General features: G+C 37.1%; 1 protein-coding gene across 7 annotated transcripts; it reads right to left on the bottom strand.

Annotated features, from left to right (window-relative positions):
- Positions 1-3: 3 nt before the first annotated feature.
- On the bottom strand, positions 4-8747 carry CBLN2 (cerebellin 2 precursor). Of its 7 annotated transcripts, XM_056823594.1 has the most exons (7): positions 8634-8747; positions 8245-8382; positions 8003-8142; positions 7734-7819; positions 5909-6567; positions 2868-2987; positions 4-2594 (listed from the first exon to the last, which is right to left on the bottom strand). In XM_056823594.1, the coding sequence occupies exons 5-7, from the start codon at positions 6269-6271 to the stop codon at positions 2397-2399; spliced, it is 681 nt and encodes a 226-aa protein (XP_056679572.1). In that variant the 5' UTR covers positions 6272-6567; positions 7734-7819; positions 8003-8142; positions 8245-8382; positions 8634-8747; the 3' UTR covers positions 4-2396. The 7 variants fall into 7 exon arrangements, with proteins under 7 accessions (XP_056679572.1, XP_056679574.1, XP_056679570.1 ...); XM_056823596.1 differs by lacking the exon at positions 8634-8747 and having other exon boundaries at positions 5909-6716; positions 7958-8142; positions 8245-8627; XM_056823592.1 differs by lacking the exon at positions 8634-8747 and having other exon boundaries at positions 7958-8142; positions 8245-8627.
- Positions 8748-22393: the final 13646 nt, after the last annotated feature.

Raw genomic sequence — 22393 nt, 5'->3', positions numbered from 1 at the left:
ATATTTTGACAATTAATGTTTATTGGCCAATGAATACAGATGGCAGGCTATGAATAATCAACATGTATATATCAGCCAATATACATCTTGCATAAAGTTAATTCAGTTAAAAATTGAATGAAATAGTTCATTTTTGTCTCCATTATTTTAAATTGTCATTTGCTGAGACTGGCTATTTGCTTTGAATTCAACATTAGGGCTCAGGCAAAAGGGGCAAGGAGATATGCGTATTAATGGCTGTGAAATACAAAATTAAAATCTTTCAACTTTCTTGTGGCTATTTACATTTTCTACATTCACATGTAATGCTCAATCATTTGTTAATTTAGGTAATCAATTTAGCAAAAGTATGCTGGGAAGGGAAATCACAATGCCCACGAAAACCATGTCTCTGAGGAGCCTCGTTGGCCTTTTTAAGTGAATTGAAAACTATCTTCCAAGCAACAGTCATATCAGGCCCAGCTCAACTCCCATTCCAAACACTACCACACAGAAAGCCAGCCCAGTGGCATTCGGAAGAAAGTACTAGGTCAAATACTAAGTTCTCTGGGAAATCTCTCTCCTCACTGCCAAACTTACTATTTTATATTGATTCCATGATGGCCCCATTACTGTTGGAAACACCTGTTTATGTCTACAAATTCATTTTGCTCTCTAGTTTATTCTCAGCCCTAAGTTAAATTTATTATGAAAGCACATTGCCCATCAATCAAAACATTTGACACTAATAGTTTTTTCTCATTTATATGAAATATGAATATGCATATATGTATGCTTCCAAATGTACATATATATCCAGATCCAGCAGTAGACCTAAGCAGATATATATATTTAAATAGCCACATGGAGCCATCACACAACTGTCTCAGCACAACATGGAATAGCTCCTCCAAATTCACAAAATGTTTCCAAGTCCTTTGTCCTTGACCCTCCTATAGATGTAGTGGGAGAAGGGGAGAAGCAAGCCAGACATCAAATCCATTTATTTTGAATCTTAAAATATCTTCAACATTTTGGTTACAATGTCGTACAGTGGACAAATTGGCATTCAGCTTGAGGTTTCAACTTTAACAGGTCTGAGATCAATGACTCTTCCCTGGCATATAGGAGACTGTACTCATCCATTTCCCAGATGATCTCTTGTATAAATAGGGACAAAGCTGAAACTGAGGTGAGGATAAACATCAAAACCGTTTTTGCTCACAGCTCCTTTACTAGACACAATTTAAACCAAGCACGGGGTCACCTGGATGTTCCATTGTCAAAACGTGCCTTTGTGTGGCAGGTCAGATAGATCTCTTTTATTTAGACTGGAGGGAAGGAACAGCTGGTTCTGTTGTCTTTAGGGTGGTGCCTCAGTGTGTGTACCACAGGCGAGCCAAAAGCATTAAAATATATAGCTGAGAAGACCAGGGATTCGTTCGGTGATGCAAAGAAAAGATGTAATTTAGGACATTTAGTCAAATCACATCATCACAACCTCCACTTTCGCTTCTAGAAAAATTAGACCAAGTCAGAAACTTCCAAGTCCCTGAATGATTCCAGATTATAAAATCAAAGGTCCAGAAATCCCCGACCTTTGCTCTTAAATGAATCTGTGAAGATCATTTTGAAAGAACAGACTGAGTTGTCGATTGGTTATCATTACTCTGTTTACAGGTATATGCTTTTTGTCATATTGATCAGTCTAGCTTACGTATTTTTCAGCACCAAAAGAAAATAAAATAAGAAAAACGGAAAAGACAAAAATGTTGAGTAAAAATACAACACAAAACAAAATCGGTTATTCCAATCGTGCAAAATTTGCTTCTCAGAATAAAGCACTTCTTGACACAGTTACGTCCATTATATTCCAACCCTACCCCCACCCCAAACCCTCCCACCCAGCCAGAAAAAAATACAGGACTTAGACTGAAGTCATTCTTTTTTCTTAAGGCTATACAAACACAAAAAAGAATGAATTGCAAGAACCCTTCTGCAGGTGGTAGTTTCTTCTGCCCCTTTTTGTGAGTCCTTCAGCAAACATTGAGGTCTGAGTTACTTGTCTCATCAGGACAACAACAAAGTGAACAAACAACAACAACAAAAAAAGAATGGTCAATGATCCCAACAATAAAATCCGAAATTACAATCACAGGTACAAATTTCCCAGGTCAATAATTTCATTTCTCTTAAAACCACTGTCTTCTAAAACTAATGAGAGGAGCAGGTTCCAGAGGAATTGTCAATATTCAAAGTAAATTTGGGGATTTTTGGAGATCATTCTTCTAAAGCCACAGTCTTACTGGATAGATGGTTGGTAATAAGTTTCATGTTCTGGCAAGTTCAGAGTATTATTAAGTGATGGATTCCTGGGTCCAGATCACACCTTGGGTTCCACTCCAGGGTGCTTGAATTTAGAGCGGAAAAACCAAGAAGCCAGAAAAAGTTGAATACTTCCATCCACCCATGAGGTTACCCCTTTCCAATTTGAGGTGCACTTTGTCTTCTCTTTCCATGTGCAGCAAAACACCATTGCTAGCAGCTTCTCTGGTAACATCCTGGTCTCCAGCAAAAGCTGAAATCACTGGGTAGCCGTTTTGCATTAAACTTACCTAAAAGAAAAATCAAAGAATTTTTACAGAGCTGCATTGCCTATATAGTAGATGGAGGGAGGTAGATCCGATGTCATCATATTCTGTGGCGTCTCTCCCAGTCCCCCAACCCTCTTAGCTTCATATATTCTGGGGATACACTGTATGGAAAGAGGCATTCACAGACTTCCTTACAGATGCTTCTCCTTCCCAGGATTAGATACACCTAGAATGGAAAAGAAAACTTTTCTTCTCAAATGGGAAGGTACAAGAAAATGATCAAATGCTACCCACCTGGATAGTCTGTCTGTTATAGACTTTGACCACATGGAAACTGAAACTATAAATCCCTTTTCTTGGTGCTACAAATATGCTGGAAGCAAGATCAAAATGGTTGCCAATGTTTACTAATACCTGTAGAAAAGAAAAGAACAAAGCACCAAAAGCAGATCAGGCCCTGCCAACACCCAACCTCCATCCACTCTTCCACTAGCTATAGAACTACATGCAATCAGAAACCATCATTTTATAGCCTGTCCAAAAAGGAGATGGTAGAAGAGTAGTTAAAAAAAAAAACATCAAGAAGAGAAAGAAGTTGACTTTAAGGATTGGGAGTCGGACAGAGCTATTGAGAGTACTTATGTCATTTGAGAGGGGTAATACGTAGCAATGACTAAAAAAGATCTAGATCATTCTTTCTGTAAAAAGCAATTCAAAATCAGGGAATGGGTAACCAGAGAATGCAGATGCAAACCGCAAAAACATGCTAGTGAAGACATAAAAATATTATGCTGTTGCAAGTGAATTTCAGCTTAAAATCATTGTTTAACAAAACAGGGCTTAATTCTGACTGGGTTGAAGGAAGGATGGTGCAAAGGGAGAATTTAGAGCCTGGCTGAGACAAAAGAGATCTGAATAAATAAAGTGAATTTATTTTAATTAAATTATTGGGGGGGGTGGTGGCAAGGGAAATTCTCCTTGCACCAAAATACTTGTCAGAGTAAGAGGAATATTGCAGCACCATATACATATGATAATAAGGATAATAGCAGTACCCTTGTGAGCAACAGTATCATTAAAGATGCACTGAACTCACACCAAATACTTTCTTTAGAAAACGTTTAAATGATATGTATAGTCACATTATTTTTTAATGTTCCCAGTATTTGCGATCTATGAATCCAAAAGGTTAGCCTTGTAGAGGCTACTGCTTAATTCTTTTCCTCAAACCCTTTTTCATATTTAAACAAAATAGATCTAGAACAAAGTAACAAATTTGCATTTTCTGCCCCGAAGGGGCAGGGGGATATTACTTAAATTCATACAGTTTTTAAAAAATGGAATACCACCTGACATTTTCTTCTCCCTCACCCCCAGTTCAGTTTAGTTCAGAGGAGATTCTTTCCCTTGTGGCAGAGGGAAAAAAAATTGTGGAATCAAGGTGAAATGCAACCAATACCATTTGTGTCAATGGCTCATGGAAGCAAAGTCTGCATCAGGCTACATCCACCTTCAATTCACTCAAAGCCACTTCACTTCCTAGTTAGCTGCTGAACCAGCTTCTACACAAACACTCAGGGGGTTTACAGTTAAGAGCTTTTCAGAGGATGACCATTCTCAGCCCTCACTTGAAAGATTTTTATTTTCTAGAGACAAAAAATCCAAAATAAAATAAAATAAAACTAAGAGAAAAAACCCAGGTTCCTCTTTGCCTTTGCATCACTTTGAATTTCAGGAGACTAATCAGAATACATTTAACTTGACTTGTGGAAGCCCCAGAGTAGGACTAGAAGTGAGAGGGTAGGAGGTCTACTAAAGATAAAGAATAAAAAACAATTAGAAGAATAACAAAAAAAAAAATCCATTCCCTGGTAGTTTTCATTGTCCAGTGGGAAGAATACAAATTGACTAATCTTTCCAAATGCAGATTTAAACAAACAAAAGAAGTATACTTAAAGAGGATGGTGTTAAACGAAGTAATATATCCTTACAAAATAAATAATTTTTAAAAATGAGACAAAACGGTGGCAAAAGAAGTGGGGAACCATCCAAGTGCCAAAAAGATAGTGGGCCAGCAAATCAGATAAGTCTTATTCTTTGAGCATTTAACAAAACCGTTAGGATAAAAGAGGACACAATCTATAAAGATGTCTAGTATGTGGAAATAAAGTGCTACTTCATATTGGTTTGGAGAAAAGACAAAAAACTTAGATAAAGTTTTAAAGATATAATAATAAAAAGTTTTCTTTCATTTGGCAAATAACTGAATAAAAATCTATAAGTGAGACGCAAAACAGCACATATTCTGCAAGTCATGAAATTCTGCAGGCTGGACCTACAGCTCTTAGTGCTTTCGAGATATGTAGCAAGTTATTTAAACCATTTAAAAACTGTACTGCCTTTACTGAAAACAGAAACTTTATACAGGTAAACCCTGTCCATCTCTCCTTTTCTCTTATGTATTTAGTAATCCTAAAATCCAAAGATACCCACGGATAATATTATGATATGATCTAGAAACATTTCCGAATGGAGAGTGGGTGATTTGGGGAAACAAACATAAGCTAAGTTGGTAGTGTTTCAAAAGAGGGTATTTCTTAAAAATTATTCCCTCATAGTACACTAAAAAGCAGGAACATCGAACATCCCAGCGCTGTTGCTTTCTAAGCACACACACTAAATGCTTTAGGAACAGAACGGCTTCTTCAGGAACTAAATAAAGTAAGTTTTGCCGTTTTCTTCTCTTCCTGATTAGATTTTAAACCCCTCAATATTGATAACGGGAAGAAAGTGCAGAGGAACCCTGTGAACCCGAGGAGATAAAGGTATGGGTGATGGAAATAGGAGAGCTAGAGGCAAAGACAGAGAGCCAGAGATACTTAGACACAGAAACAGAGAGAGAGGCATGAGACTGGGAGGGGAAGGAAGGAGAAAGAGAGGGAGAGGGAGAGAGAGAGAGAGAGAGACAGACAGACAGACAGACAGACAGAGACAGAGAGAGACAGAGACAGAGACAGAGAGACAGACAGAGAGAGAGACAGAGAGAGAGAGACGGAGAGACAGAGAGAGAGAGAGAGAGAGAGAGAGAGAGAGAGAGAGAGAGAGAGAGGGGGAGAGAGAGAGAGAGAGAGAGAGAGAGAGAGAGAGAGAGAGAGAGAGAGAGAGAGAGAGAGAGAGAGAGAGAGAGAGAGAGAGAGAGAGAGAGAGAGAGAGAGAGAGAGAGAGAGAGAGAGCGCAGGAAGCAAAATAACATTCTTTAAAACTGTTTCTCTCAGCCCCATCCCATATACATCCTGGAGCACCAACAGAAGAGCACCCTGGCTGGCTGGGCTGACCTGGTCGAAATAGATGGTCATGGTGCGGTTGCTCATTTCGGATGGTTCATGGTTGGTGCTCCGAATCGCGGAGAACGCTACCTTGGCGCTACCGGAGCGCACCGAGATCCCCAGGGAGGAGGTGACGGCGCCGTCTGCGGACGGGCTGGAATCGCACACCACCAAGCACTTGCCTTCCAGGACTATGGGCTCAGTGTCGTTCTGTGCCCGCACGGGGCAGCCTGCAGGCAGCAGCAACAGTAGCAGGGCAAGCGCCGCCACCAGGCAGTAGCAGCAGCCTGCCGGCTCCCGCAGCGCCCCCCGCCGCCTCAGCTTCGGCATAGTCAGCAACGGCCAGCAGAAACCCCGGCGAGGCGCCGGCATTAGGGCGCCAAGAGGGGGGAAGGAAGGCGGGGATAGGGGAAAGGAAGGAGGGGATAAGGAAGAAAAGGGGGGGTGAGGAAGGGTGGGGAGGGGTGGGGGGCAGATTGTTCTCCTCGATGCTTCTCTCCCCCCCCTTTTTTCCAGAAGCTTCGACGGAAGCTTAGGGTGGAGATAACAGAGGAATGGGATGGGGGAGGGGAGAAGAGGGGAGGGGGCGAGCTTCTCTTCTCTCCTCCTCCCCTCTTTAACAACGGTCAAGGCAAAGGAGAGTCCTCAGAAAGTAGTCAGAATCCAACCTGTCAACGACAAAGAGGGAACAAAACCTATGTAATAAGAGAGATGAAGAAGACGGGAAAGCAGGTGCGGGAGTCTTCCTTATCAACTCCTCCCAGGACACACATCTTTGGCTTGCAAACACCGTCCACCCAATATCTGGTCCGAGATGCTGAAATGGAAAACATATCTTCGACTACTTCCCAGTGTAAACGAAAGTGTTTGGGGCCCCCTCTCCCCTTTTATCACCTGGCTGGGAACCTGTAATTTTGGCTAGGCAAAGGTAACCCACAAATATAGCCTCTTTCCTGACCCTCTACATTCTATACGTCCCCATTCTCCAGGAATCCAGTTTCAAGATGCAATTTAAATGCTCCCTACATTTCCTGAGAAGCCAAAATCAATGTAATTATCTTGAATTTGACAGCACGGAACCCCTTTTATTTTCTCTTAATTTCTTTCATACTTATCGTCATTTAATTCCCCCCCCCCCCTTCCAGTTTCAGGCGCTCGTGAGAATGAAAAAGATGAAAAAGAAAGGGAGGAAAACCCTACCAAGTTCAGACTTTTATCTCTATTAAAATTTAAAAAGTGATTTGAGGATGTCTCTACTTGAGCAACCCTCTTTCAAGATCTCCGTTATTTCTTTCTCTTAACAAAAGCGCAGGTGGACCAAAACCACTGACCTCTGTTTCCAAGCTTTCCCGAGCTTGCGTTCCAAACCTTTGAGCTCCCTCTTTCTGGCTCCCTCTCACCCTCTCTGGAATTCTGGAGAACCCCTCCCCCCTTTACTGACAACTTATGCTTCGATTTGCACTTTTAACCTGTTTCCTGGTTCACTTTAGCTTTCGGGTTTGGACAAGGATCCATTTTTAACCTAGCTAGTTCATTTCAATACACTTTTGAGGAATGAAAATCGGAGAATTCTTCTCCTCCACTACACCGCCCAGCAACTCTTCCAGTATTCTTTCTAAGAAACCGAAGTTGCTCCTCAATTGTTACCCTTTTACTTAATTTCCCATAAAAAAAAAAATCTCAAGTATTTTCCCATGCTCTAAACACTAGGAATGTTGTCCCATGGTGATCCTCATTGAAAAAATAAATAAATGCGCGAAATAAGCAAAAGGATCCAGAACCGGGGAGGGGGGGGAAGGAGGGGTGTAAGGGGTGGATCTTAGTGTATTGTTACCTGGTGAATCCATGTTAGGAGAAAACTGCTGCTTAGGTAGCGGTCCGTAAACTTGTATTGCTTAGAGAAAATGAGCCGAAATGGTGCTGGCAGAAGAAGAGGAAACCAGAGTCATCTCATTCTCTCCCTCCCATTGCCAATAACATACCCTTCTCCCCCTCCCTTCTCCTTTTACACACATATGCACGCACCCTCACGGCCTCAAACATACTGTACACACTTACACACGCTATACACTATACACGGGGGCTACTTTTTATCAAGCCGACCTCTGGTCTTTTTCCAACCGGCCCCGAGCTCCCCGCAACATGCCCAGGTAGCTCATCTGCTCCGGAACCCCCTCTTCAGTTTTCTCCAGGGGCCAGTCCCTCCAGTTTCCTGACTGCATTGAGAACAGCTGGCAAACGCCCTGCAGTAGCAGCATCAGCATCGACTCTGTTGGTAGCCACCGCCTCCTCCTCCCACCTCCCAGCCCCAGCCCCTCCCGGCAACCCCAGGGTCCGACTCTCACCAAAGTACTCGGATCAAAATCCTCCCAGAAGGTGCTCTATTTTTAAAGCCGTCCCCCAGAAAGGCACAAGTAGATTCAGTTCTCTCATTCCTTTCCGATTCCTTTTTTCCGTTTTCAAATCCACTCCAAGTTTTAACCCTGAATTGTAGGACAACTTTCATAATAAAGATATTGTCTGTTTTCAAAAAAGGGAAGTAGAGGAGAATTGAAGGGGGGGGGGGTCGCAAAGAAGAAAAAGGCACAGGATTTTGCTGGCTTAGGCAAAATATTTGGGAATCCCGAGCCTGGGAAAGGTCAGATCTTGGCAAGGTTTGAAGAGAAGCAACCCGCCTGGGTTCATGTGTCTGCTGCTCCGAACCTCTGGACTCATTGCGCGCGCTGGCACTCACCGCTTATTTATTAAAACGCCTGTTCAGAGCTCTCACAACCTGGGGACCCACACCGTGCTTCTGCGGGTGCATCTGGAGGCGCAGCGCCACACTCTAAACATGGACACGGGGCGCCACCTAGGGGTTCTGTTCTGTATCCTAGCTTCCATTGCCCAGGCAAGGGAACTATGACAGAAAAAGTATGGAATAGAAAGGGAAGAGGGGGGACTAGAGGAAACCGATGAGGCTTGCTGGTTGGATTAGTTAACGAGTAAGAGACCCTAGGACATTTGGCAGAAAAACAAAAAAAAAATTCATCCTTAATTGCTGTCCCCTCACAAATCCAACCCTCCCCTTTTGAACTTTTATTATTTGAGGAGTTTCATCTTTCCAAGGCTAATGCTGCCAAAAGGATGCATTTTATAGGCAGGGTTATCAACAGTTATTATTGTTTGCAAAACATTTACACAGCTCAAAGGGCTGGAGGCTGTGTGCCAGCTCAAAGCTGAGCAAAGGAGAGATTTAAATAGGAACTCTTCTTTAAACTGGCATTAAAAAAAAATCATTTAAGAGAAGCCTGGTTGGCTTACCTTTTAGACTGAGTTAATGAAACAATATTTAGAAATTAATGCAGTCTCCTGGAATGGGTGAACAAGCCATATCCATAAAGGCATAGTCTCTGCCTTTCTTTGTTGTCTTGAATCCATGTGTGTGTAATCATTCTCCCTGTAGTTCCAAGTAAGGTGATGGACCACTCCTTGCCTATATATAGGTTTATAAGGGAGGCAATTGGAGGGTCTCTTTCTATTTAGTCAGAAGATGAGTAGTCTTCTCCAATGCAGTCATATTCAAGGCACACACTTGGTAGTGCAATAGCAGCTAGTGACAGTTAGGCTCTTCCTAAAGCCCTTGTACAGTTATAATTGCATAAGATACACAGTATGGACCATTATCAGGTCAGCTCTCTATGTTCTGGCACCCTCACCCAAGAGTCCTTAAGTAAACATTCATTTCATATCAGTTTCACTGGGATGAACCTGTAAGGAGTGGTGATAGTTGGAGGCTGCTGTACCTGTTATATAGTAAACAGAAATAGGATGATTATCATAAAAGTCAAGGGAAAAAGTACATAAAAATTGCCCATGAGAATTGTAAAAGTGCATGCAATCTTGAACATTTCGCCAGTATTTCAAAATACCAAATTCACTGGAAGTTAAATCCATGAATTCAACCAATTACCATACGTGAAGGATCTATAATTTTCTTGGTATAGGTTACTATCACATAATTTTTGCTTTGAGAGTGAAGAGCTTAGATTTGTGTCTACTTCATTATGGGGATCTTCTCTTGTGGAAACACTCTATACAAATTCAGACCAGATGAACAATTAGTTGTACAAGAGAGTCAGGGACAGAGTGATTTGCCCACAGTCAATGTGTATTTCAAGTCCTAAGGCAAATTTAGGTATTCCTGAATACAATATTAACCCTTTATCCAAATGTCCTCATCTTTCTTTGTTTTTGCCAGTCATAAATATCATAAATAGTGATTAAAAAAAGATTCCTGCAAAGCTATTTTAAAATTCTAGAGATTGGTTCCAGTTTGTGGTGAAATTTAAAATAGGGGAAATAAGAATAATTGAGAATTGGAAATAATTTGGAATAAAAAAATTATGTTCATAATTACTTCACCTTAAATTTCAGTAACCATTTTTGATTATCTTTTACTGATAAAATAACACTTTTACTGATAGGATTTAGGGCAGAACATGCAAAAATAGAATGACAAAGACCTTGCATGATGGAAAAATTAAGGCATAGACTGATATTAAATTTTATTAATTTGAAAGAGCTAGGAAAAAATATTTCACCTATCTATTTAAACTTCAAAAACACCTCCATTAAACACCTTTTTTTCTAAATACTGTTCTATAAACATTTATTTTTATGAATCTAAAAGTATAGTCTTATGGAGAAAACTAATATCATCACCTTTGTTAAATAATCCCTTTTCTAAGTGGCAATGAAAATTGTCATTATGAAATAACCTAAATCTATGTAGACTGCTGAATTATGGAGTGAGAGCAATACTTATTCTTATATAATGAAATAAACAAAAAAGGTGATAGGCTTAATTTTAGATATGAACATTTTAAGGGAAATTATTTCTTTAGGAGGATAGGAAGTGATCAGTTAAGGAAAATAGAGCTCTATTTGTTGTCCTATTTACTGAGAAACGATAAATTAGAGGGGTTCAACTTAGCTGTATGAATTCTACTGTACATATTAAAATTAGAATATTTAACTTATATAGTAATATTTTGATTGCTAAAGCCTCTGTAAAGCTCATTTATATTGCAGTTCAGACAGAAATGATTGAACCATACCATACTCTATCTTGAATTATACTAATTTATGTTATTACTATAAATGTTGTTTTTCAGTTGTTTCAGTTGTGTCTGACTCTTCATCACTCCATCTGGGATTTTCTTGGCAAAGATTGTGGAGATGTTTGCCATTTTCTTTTCTATTTCATTTTGCAGATGAGAAAACTGAAGCAACTAAGGTTAAGTGACTTGCTCAGGGTCACACAGCCAGTAAGTGTCTAAGGCCAATATTAGAACTCAGAAAGATGAGGCTTGGTACTCAATCTAATTAATGCATGACCTGGCATACTATTAGCATAAATATAGTATTTAAAACAGCACTAAATATGGTAAATATCCAACTTGAATCCTGAAATTTGAAGTAATTATATCTTCATCAAATAGAGCTCAAAAATTATTTTTTACCATTGTGACATTTTTAGTTTAAATATTTTCCCAATTACATATACAATTTGAATCATTGTTTTCTGACATTTAAAAATCTGTGTTCCCTTTTCTCCCTCCCTCCTTCCAGATATGGCAAATTACATAATATAGATTATACACATGCTATCAAGTAGTACATATTTCCATGTTCATCACGTTGTGAAACAAAACACATATAACTTATGGAAGAACAAAATTCTTGAAGGAAATAAAGTGGAAAATGGTATGCTTCATTCTACATTCAGGCTCCATCAGTTTCTCCTCTGGTGGTGGATAGGCTTTTTTCTCATGAATTCCTTGGAGTTGTCTTGGATCCTTACATTGCTAATAGTAATAACAGTAATAGTAAATAGTAATTCACAGTTGACTATCATATATTATTGCTATTAGTGTGTACTATGTCCTGGTTCTGCTCACTTCATTTAGAATCACTTCATATCATTCTTTTCAAGTTTGTATGTATGTGTGTGTATGTGAGGGGGGGGGGGAGAGCATTTTTGTCATATCTTAAGGCAAAATAGCATTTCATTAAAATCATATACTACGGCAATGTATTTGGCCCTTCTCCAATTGATGAACACTTCTTCAGTTTACAAATTTTTGCTACCACTAAAAGAGCAGCTACAAATATATTTGTATGAATAGGTCATTTTCTCTTATCACCTCTGTGTGATACAGACCTAGTAGTCGTGTTTCTGGTTCAAAGGATATGCACAGTTTGCTGGCCCATTGGACATGGTTCCAAATTCCTCCATGGAATAGTTTTTATCAGTTTACAGCTCTTTCAACAGTGTATTAGCATCCCAATTTCCCCATAAACCCTCCAACATTCATCATTTTCTTTTTTGTCATCATAGTCAATCAGATAGATGCAATGGTATCTCAGAGTTGTTTACATTTGCATTTTTCTTATCAGAAAACATTTTTTATGCAGCTTCTCTGAACCAGGCATTGCACTAAACAATTGCACTAAACACACAGAGGAAACAAAACAAAACAAAACAAACCCTGTCCTCTAGGGGTTCACAGTCTAATGGAAGAAACCTCATGAAAACAATTTTGTAAAAACAAATTACATAAATTATATATTGAAGATAATCTCAAAAGCAAGGCACTCAAATTAAGAGGTACTAGAAAAGGCTTGAAGCAGAACATTGGGTTTTGAGTTGGGTTTTGAACGAATGGAGGGAAGCCAGTGGGGAGAGATGAAGAGGAAGAGAAATCCAGACAATAGGGACATCCAATTTAAATGTATTGAATGGGGCTAGTGTGGGGGAGGCTGGGTGACTCAGTGGATTAGTCAGGCCCAATGATAACTGGTCTTGGGCTCAAATCTGGCCTCAGACACTTCCTAGCTGTGTGACCCTGACCCTAGGCAAGTCCCTTATCCTCCAATGCCTAGCCCTTACTACTCTTGTGCCTTAGAACCAATACACAGTATTGATTCGAAGATTGAAGATAAGGGTTAAAAGAATAAATTTAAAAATCAAAAATAAATAAATAAATGTATTGAATGAAGAGATGGATTATTGTGTTCAAAGAACACTAAGTAGGCCTATGTAACTGAAAGGTGGAAAGGAATAAGGACATTGGAAAGGTAGGAAAAATCTAGGTTATAAAGGACTTGAAAAACCAAATAGATTATTTTCTATTTGTAATAGGAAATTACAAGAAACAGGAAGTAACTGGAATTTAATGAATTTATTGGATTTTGGATTATGGATTGAATTATGGAATTTATTGAAGAGGTTAAGGGTAGGGACAAGGTGATATAAAATATATGAATTTGACAGCTAAGTGGAGGGTTAAATGAAATGAGGAGAGACTTGAGGCAAAGAGATGAAGAAAAAAAAAAGCTGTAATGGTTGAAGTGATGAGGGTTATTGGCACCAAAAGTGGTAGCAATATTAGAAGACTGATGGGGATATATATGAGATATAATACAAAGTTAAACTCAATAAAACTTAGCAGCTGATTGATCTTTGAGGATTAAGGAGAGTGAGTATTTAAAAATGACATCTAGCTTTAAAGTCTGGGTGATTAGGAGGATGATGGTATCATAAATAAAAAGGGAACATATTATATCATATATTCTGCTTAAATAAAATCAAAGCAAAACTATATTTTCTCTGAGATAAGACACATATCTTTGATTTTTCTTTTCTTTATTCTTTCTTTTGTGTATCATCATACTTTCTGGTCAAAATCTTCCAATTTTGCTGATCTTAGTTTGTCCAATATACCCTGCCTACATATATCATATGTGTGTGTACATATTATTCCATCAAAAAGTATTTATTAAGCCCCGACTATGTCCTGGGCACAGTGTTAACCACTGTGGATAAAAAAAAAAATAAGTAAAAGATGGTGCCTGCCCATAGAAAATGGAATTTTAGTTGGTACTTAAAAAAGAGGGAAACCAGTAAGTGGAGCTGAGGGGAGAGATTGTTTCAGGAATAGGGGAAGAATCAGAGAAAATGTGCAGAGCCTAGAGATAGAAGGTCTTGTTCTTGGAATAGAAAGGAGGTCAGCAATACTGAAAAGTACTTGATGGTCAAGAAAGTTTATAGTGTAAGAAGACTGAAAAGGTAGAAGAGGTTATCAAGGATAGAGAATTTTGAGTTTGATCATGGACATGATAGAAATCTTTTGGAGTTTAATAAGTAAGAGAGTGAAATGTTTGAACTCATCCACTTTGGTGTTTTAATGGGGGATGGACTGGAGTGAGGAGAGACTTCAGTCAGGCAAATCTACTAGCAGACTACTGTAGTAGCTCAGGTATGAGGTGATAAGGACTTGCATTAGAGTAGTCACAGTGTCAGAGAGAAGGGGTCATATTCAAAAATGTCACAAAAGTGTAACCAAGAGGCCTTAGCTACATATTGTATATGGAGAATGAAAAAAAAATAAGTAGAGAATGACACCTAATTATGAGCGTGAGGCCTCTGAAGGATGGGAGTGAGATCTATAATAAAAAAAAAGAAAGTTAAGAAGTAGGGAAGGAAAAATAATATAATTCTTTCATTTATATTTGTTATTTTAAAATCTATAAAGTTCCATTATATTAATATATTTTAATTCTTTTATAGTCATTTCTAGGTTTTTGACATAATAAAGTAACTATGACTATTTTGGAAGAATTAATTTATCTTATTTTATTTCCCATGACACATTTAATATGTAATATGAAAATATATAACCTCAAGGAAATTGGAAATTTAATCAATATAATATTGTGATTTTGAGTACATTCTTTGATATTTTGCATTCTAATAATAATTAATTTTCTCTTCCTCCTATATATTGTGAATTCTTTAGGGGCAAGAGATAGATTTTCTTTTTCTTTTCTTTTTTTTTTAAATTATCAGGATCTATTTCAATACACATGGTATTTTTTCAATACACATAGCAATATTTTTACACATAGTAAAATATTCATTAAAAATGTTTTTGAATCACATTCAAGATACAGTGCGGTATTGTGCTGAGGGGATCTTATTCCCTCCCCCTAATGGGTAGCAAAACCAGTCTGTCAACATTTCTCAGATACCAGAGTTATGTCTTGAACGTCAATAAAAGAAAGGGGTGGAATTTACCTGGATCTTTGAGCACAGTCAGCTGGCTGGAAGAGAGGTGAGGGAGAGAGAAAGATTCATGAAGAATAGGCAACACGTGGTCTGAGAACTTATAGTAAGGCAGAGGCTTTAACTCTATGCTTATCTACATTTTCTATTAATAAACTTTATGAAAAATAATAACTGGTAGATATATTAATTTTAATTATAACAGTATATAATAGTAAGAAATAAATTTGCTCTTAGACTACACTGCATTGCAATCACAAGTTGTGATAATTACTTGTCATTTAACCTTGAATAGGTCAGCTAATCTTTCTGAAATTTCTTTCACCTAAAAAAATGGAATGGTAATATAATCAATACATTTGTCAATTGGTTGTTGTGAGGATCAAATGAAACTGAAATACATGATATTTCTAATCCTGTTTAGAAATCTGTCATTACTATTATTTTTTCATTTTAATTTTGTTGCTATGATGAGGAAGATACATTCCTAAAGGTACCATTGAAGTTCAGTGTCATTTTAGGGTCTTTATTCTTTTTGATCTTCTGTTAATAATCTGTTTCACTCTTCAGAGAATCAGATTCATATAGATGTATGAGGCTGTGCTTTTATGATTGATTATATCTTGGATAGTTTTATAGCAATTAAGGATTATCATGTAGACCTTGTCTGATCATATTCTTTTGCTTAAAAAACTCTTGTGGTCCCCTATTGCCCAGAGATAAGATACAAATTCCTCCTTTGGTTGTTAAAGTTAAGTCTTTCATTCTATTACTTCCCCATCATGGAACAGAAACTACAGTGAAACTACTCTCCTGGCTGCCTTTATATATCTCAATCCATCTCCTGTCTGTTCCTTTATTCAGACTTTCCCCCCCATGCATGGAACATAGTCTCTTCTCATCCTGTCTGTTACAATTCTTAGCTTCCTTTAAAGTGTGGTTAAAGTGTCATCTACTACATGAGTCTTCTTCTGATTCTCCTAGCTAGCTTCAGCCCCCCCAAAAAACAGATACATCCACATTATTTTGTCTTTCCTTTGTACATATTTTGTATTAATTTACATGGGTACATGTTGTGATCCTCTCACATCATACTGTAGTTACACACTATGAGGTAATCCATATGGGTATCATTAGAGAATACTTGCTTCTCTCTTATCACAATTATTTGTTTTGTTAGAATTATATTCTTGAAAGCATCACATTTCTAGTTGAATGACTTCCTCTATGTAAATTTAGGTTATAGTATTCAACTAGCATGGGGAAAAAAGTTGAAAGGAAAATAGAAATAGGCATTTTACTTAAATATGGAGGATTGTAGTTCAAGAATAAAATAGAATAAAGAATAGAGAATAAAAAGGGAGTTAAAAATCAGAAACTTAAGTATAACTATGGAGATGGATATGATGAATGGGTGGGGGGAGATCTTAAAGATGTGGGAAAGAAATCCTTTGAAAATAAGTTTACCTTTAAAATTTGTTTTTTCCAGATTGTCAGTACAATTTTTAAAAGTCATTTTCTGACATTTTGTTGTCCATGCTCTTTTACCCTCCCTTCTTTTCTTCTTCTTTCCTTCTCACTCTCACCAAGAGAACAGATAATAGAATGTAGATTATACATAGGTTATAATATAATACATATTTCCATGTTTATCATGTTGTGAAACAAGACATATTGCTTACACTAGAGAAAATCTCATGGAGGAAATAAAGTGACGGACGGTATGCTTCAATCTGCATTCAGAGTCTAACAGTTCCTTCTATTTTGGTGAATAGGCTTTTTTGTCGCAAGTCCCTTGAAGTCATCATAGATCCTTACATTGTTGATAAGAGTTGATTGTCATATATTATTGCTATTACTATGTACCATACCCTCCTGATTCTATTCACTTCACTTTGCATTGCTTCCTAGAAGTCTTTTCAGATCATTTTGGTCATCTTGTTCATCACTTGTTATGGAAAAATAGTATTCCATTACAATCCTTTAGACAATTTATTCAACCTTTATCCAATTAATGGACATCCTTTCAATTTCCATTTTTTTGCCACCATTAAAAGCTGCTATAAAAATTTTTGTACAAGTAGGTCCTTTCCCCCCTACCTTTGATCTCTTTGGGATATAGTCCTCATTGTGGTATTGCTGAGTCAAAGGGTATATACATAGTTTGATTGCCCTCTGGACATGGTTATAACTTACTTTCCAGAATGGTTTTTATCAGTTCATAGCTTTACCAAGCCTATATTACTCTCTAAGTTTTCCATTTTCCTTCAATATTTATCATTTTCCTTTTTTTGTCACATTAACCAGTCTGATAAGTGAAGTGGTATCTTAATTTTCATAAATTATATTTCTCTAATTAATAGTAATTTTGGAGCACATTTTCATATGACTAAAGATAGTTTTAATCCATTTTCTGAAAATTTCCTGTTCGTATCCTTTAACCATCTTCTAATCAGCTATTTACCACTTAGATTATATTAGGATGTTCAAAGGAGGAGATAAATAATGAGCCCTCAAAGGTATATATATATAGGCATTTGATCCAGGACCCCTCAAGGAAGAGAGACAGACAGACAGACTGACAGACAAACAGACAGACAGATAGAGACAGAGAGAGAGAGAGAGACAGAGACACACACACACACACACACACACACACACACACACAGAGAGAGAGAGAGAGAGAGAGAGAGAGAGAAGTGAAGAGCATTCTCAAGGGACCAGCTGCCTGGTTCAGTGGATTGAGAATCAGGCCTAGAGGCAGGGCATCCTAGGTTCAATCTGGCTTCAGACTCTTCCTAGCCATGTGACCTTGGGTAAGTCCCTCAACCTCCTTACCTTTCTTCTGCCTTGGAACCAATATACAGACCTGGTACTGTATTATAAAATATGCTATAAATTCTGTAATGACTTCAACTGAGAATTTGCTATTTATTTTTTGAAGTTTATAAAGTTTAAAGATAGTGGCTATATGATGTTTTGTATATTTGGCTTTCATCATCAATACAAATTATAGAAAAATAATTTATTTTATTGAGACAAATCCTTTTTTTCCCATTTGAATAAGTTATTTAGTAAATTAGAACTTTATTCCTTGGCTACAACAATCACATTATTTCCCTCTCTCCCCTCCACCCACTCTTCTCACAGCCAACAGCAATTTCATTGGGTATTGCTTGCATCCTTGAGCAGAACCTATTTCCATGTTGTTGATGTTTGATTTAGGATGTTCATTTAGAGTCTACATCCCCAATCATATCCCTTGGACCCACGTATTCAATCAGTTGTTTTTCGTTGGTGGTTTTACTCCCACAGTGTTTCCTCTGGATGTGGATAGTGTTTTTTCTCGTAGGTTCCTCCAAGTTGTTCAGGATCACTGCATTGGCACTAATGGAGAAGTGCATTACGCTCACAGTGTATCAGTCTCTGTGTACAATGTTCTCCTGGTTCTGCTCCTCTCGCTCTGCATCACTTCCTGGAGGTTATACCATTCCCCATGGAATTCCTCCACTTTATTATTCCTTTGAGCACAATAGTATTCCATCACCAACAGATACCACAATTTGTTCAGCCATTCCTCAATTGAAGGGCATCCCCTCATTTTCCAATGTTTTGCTACCACAAAAAGCGCAGCTATGAATATTTTTGTACATCTTTTTTTCCTTATTATCTCTTTGGGGTACAAACCCAGCAGTGCTATGGCTGGATCAAAGGATAGACATTCTTTTATTGCCCTTTGAGCATAGTTCCAAATTGCCCTCCAGAATGGTTGGATCAATTCACAACTCCACCAGCAATGAATTAATGTCCTGACTTTGCCACACACCCTTCAGCATTCATTACTTTCCTTTGCTGTCATGTTAGCCAATCTGCTAGGTGTGAGGTGATACCTCAGAGTTGTTTTGATTTGCAGTTCTCTGATTATAAGAGATTTAGAACACTTTTTCATGTGCTTATTAATAGTTTTGATTTATTTAACTGAAAATTGCCTATTCATGGAGAATGGCTTGATTTTTTTGTACAACTGGTTTAGCTCTTTATAAATTTGATTAGTTAGACTTTTGTCAGATGTTTTTGTAATGAAGATTATTTCCCAATTTGTTGCTTCCCTTCTAATTTGGGATGCATTAGTTTTGTTTGTACAAAACCTTTTCAATTTGATGTAATCAAAATTATTGATTTTATATTTTGTGATTTTTTTCTAGCTCTTGCTTAGGTTTAAAGTCTTTCCTTTCCCAAAGATCTGACAAGTATGCTATTCTGTGTTTGCCTAATTTGCTTATAGTTTCCTTCTTTATATTCAGGTCATTCACCCATTCTGAGTTTATCTTGGTGTAGGGTGTGAGATGTTGATCCAAACCTAATCTCTCCAATAATGTCTTCCAATTTTCCCAGCAGTTTTTATCAAAAAGTGGGTTTTGGTCACAAAACCTGGGATCTTTGGGTTTATCATAGACTGTCCTGCTGAAGTCATTTACCCTAAGTCTATTCCACTGATCCTCCTTTCTGTCTCTTAGCCAGTACCAAATTGTTTGGATAACCACTGCTTTATAGTATAGTTTGAGAGCTGGGACTGCAAGTCCTCCTTCCTTTGCATTTTTTTTTTCATGATTTCCCTTGATATCCTTGATATTTTGTTCTTCCAAATGAACTTTGTTATGTTTTTTTTCTAATTCCGTAAAGAAGTTTTTTGATAGTTCAATGGGTATGGCACTAAATAAGTAAATTAATTTGGGTAGGATTGTCATTTTTATTATGTTAGCTCATCCCACCCATGAGCAATTAATGTTTTTCCAATTGTTTAGATCTAGTTTTAATTTTGTGGAGAGTGTTTTGTAGTTGTGTTCATATAGTTCTTTGTTTGTCTTGGCAGATAGATTCCTAAGTATTTTATATTATCTAGGATGATTTTCAATGCAATTTCTCTTTCTAATTCTTGCTGCTGAGATGGATTGGAGATATATAGAAATGCTGATGACTTATGTGGGTTTATTTTGTATCCTGCAACTTTGCTAAAAATGTTGATTATTTCAACTAGTTTTTTGGTTGATTCTCTAGGATTCTTTAAGTAAACCATTATATCATCCTCAAAGAGTGATAGCTTGGTCTCCTCATTGCCAATTTTAATACCTTCAATTTATTTTTCTTCTCTAATTGCTACTGCTAGTGTTTCTAGTACAATGTTAAGTAATAGGGGTGATAATGGGCATCCTTGTTTCACTCCTGATCTTATTGGGAAGGCTTCTAGTTTATCCCCATTGCAGATGATGTTTGCTGATGGTTTTAGATATATACTGTTTATTATTTTTAGGAAAGGCCCTTCTATTCCTATACTTTCTAGTGTTTTCAATAGGAATGGGTGTTGTATTTTATCAAAGATTTTTTCTGCATCTATTGAGATAATCATGTGATTTTGAGACAAATCCTGGACACATCTTATTGTGCTATGTGTCTGTTTGAGTATTTTTGTTTTTGTTTTTCCTTTCCCCTCCTTGAATCTTTTTGATTTCTTTGTAAAATGTAGGAAAGTATTTGCTTTACATTTTATTCAATGTTTTACAAAAGGCGAACTATTTTTCTTTTTTGTTTTCTTTCTTGTGTGTCTCCAGATAATCCCACTATTGGGGGATTACAGAGAAAGAGAAATGCATATAGAAAAATAATTGGAGTCTTCAGTGTATTAGTAAAATATTTCTAGTTGAAAAAGTTTCTTAATTATGATGTGAAAATTTTGGGTGAGTGATTCCAACATAAGTAGAGATGAAAGTTGTTATAGGAGTTATAAAACTTAGACTTGATTTAGTTATTAGCTATTTTAAATTCCTGTCCTTAGATTAGCTAGGATTGATTTTAAAATGATTAGATATTGTAGACATTGGTGTTAAAATTCTAGTACTATTACTTTAGTATTCTGTGTGATATCCAGGTCACATGGGAGTGATTTTGGTGCTGTATTTAGGATAAATCAAATTTCTCTGTTGTCTTTAATTAAAGATAAGGTATTGGGTCAAATTGATTCAGTTTACCAACTTGTTAGTTTAACACGAATGTGATATATTAGGAGATATCGTAATAGATTGTGTTAAATTCAACTTCGAGCTCTAACAATCGAGCCACACTGTATAAAACCTGCAATCTGTTTCAAGTAAAGTAAAAATAGAAATACCTGTAATATTTTATAAGGGTTAATTATAATGTAATTCTCAAGGAATGTAGCACATCCTTTTCAATTATGGGTTTCTGTTAAAGAGCCAACTACCTATAGATGTTCTAATTAAGGAACTCTGCATCTTCTTTTGAACTAGGACTGGAAATCAGCCAAATTTCTAAAGGTCCCAGACTAAAAGTGGCAGCAGGATTTCCTTTTGAGCCTTAGAGACTCTAGATTTCCCCCAGACCTTTGCCAAAAATTTTGGGGAAAGGGAGGTGAAGCTGCATATTTTAAAAGGCCCTAAGGCAAGTTAAAGAGTTTTGTTTTGTTGTTTGTTGTTTTGGCAGAGGGAGATGATTATTAGGACTGAAATAGAATTGATTATGCATGGTTTAAAAAAAAGGGCCTGAGATAGAATCCAGTCTGTGTGCTTTTGTTGTTATTGTTGTAGTGATTATCATTTTAATGTATTTTATTCATTGATATTAATGCATGTTTTAAATGTAATAAAACAATGCAAAGCATTAAGCTAAAGCTTTACCAAATTTAATAAAATCTCATGCCATTCTGTATAAGATCATTTGAAAATCTCGTAATTTTTGTTTCATATTTAAAATATTTAGAAATGTTTTATAATAAGGTTAAATTTGGCAAACTATCATAAAATATATTATTTCTATTAAATCTGAGTATAACTGAATTATGAACTCAACTTTTATTTAAACAAAAGGCTTTTAAACCTTTATCTTCTATCTTGGAATCAATATAGGGTATCATTTATAAGTCAGAAGAGCTATAAGGCCTAGGCAAGTGGATTTAAGTTGCTTCCCTGGTTCACAAATCTAGGAAATATCTGAGATCAGATTTGATCCCAGGACCTCCTGTCTCTAAGCCTGACTCTCAATCCACTGAGCCATCTAGCTGCCCCCTGAACTAAACTTTTAAAAGAAGTTATACATATACATTTTGGAAAATGTAATATTTTATCATCTCTGTTAATAACGTATAGTGATATTCTATAGCTGTGATGGCAAACATTTTAGAGATTGAAAGCCCAAATTGCAACTGTCATGCCACATGTGAGCCTCCCCCTTACCACAAACAGGGGAGGGAGGAAGCACTCCCATTGGGCAGAGGGTGGGTAATGTGAAAAATGTCCTCAGGTACAATGGAGAGGGAAAGAAGAGCTGCCCCCTTTGTCACACATGCCATAGCTTCACCAACATTGTTTTAT

The sequence above is a fragment of the Monodelphis domestica genome, chromosome 3, assembly GCF_027887165.1.
Source record: "Monodelphis domestica isolate mMonDom1 chromosome 3, mMonDom1.pri, whole genome shotgun sequence".
Lineage (NCBI taxonomy): Eukaryota > Metazoa > Chordata > Mammalia > Didelphimorphia > Didelphidae > Monodelphis > Monodelphis domestica.
The sequence above is the reverse complement of the archived record's forward strand: the minus strand, read 5'-3'. Positions and strand labels throughout refer to the sequence as shown.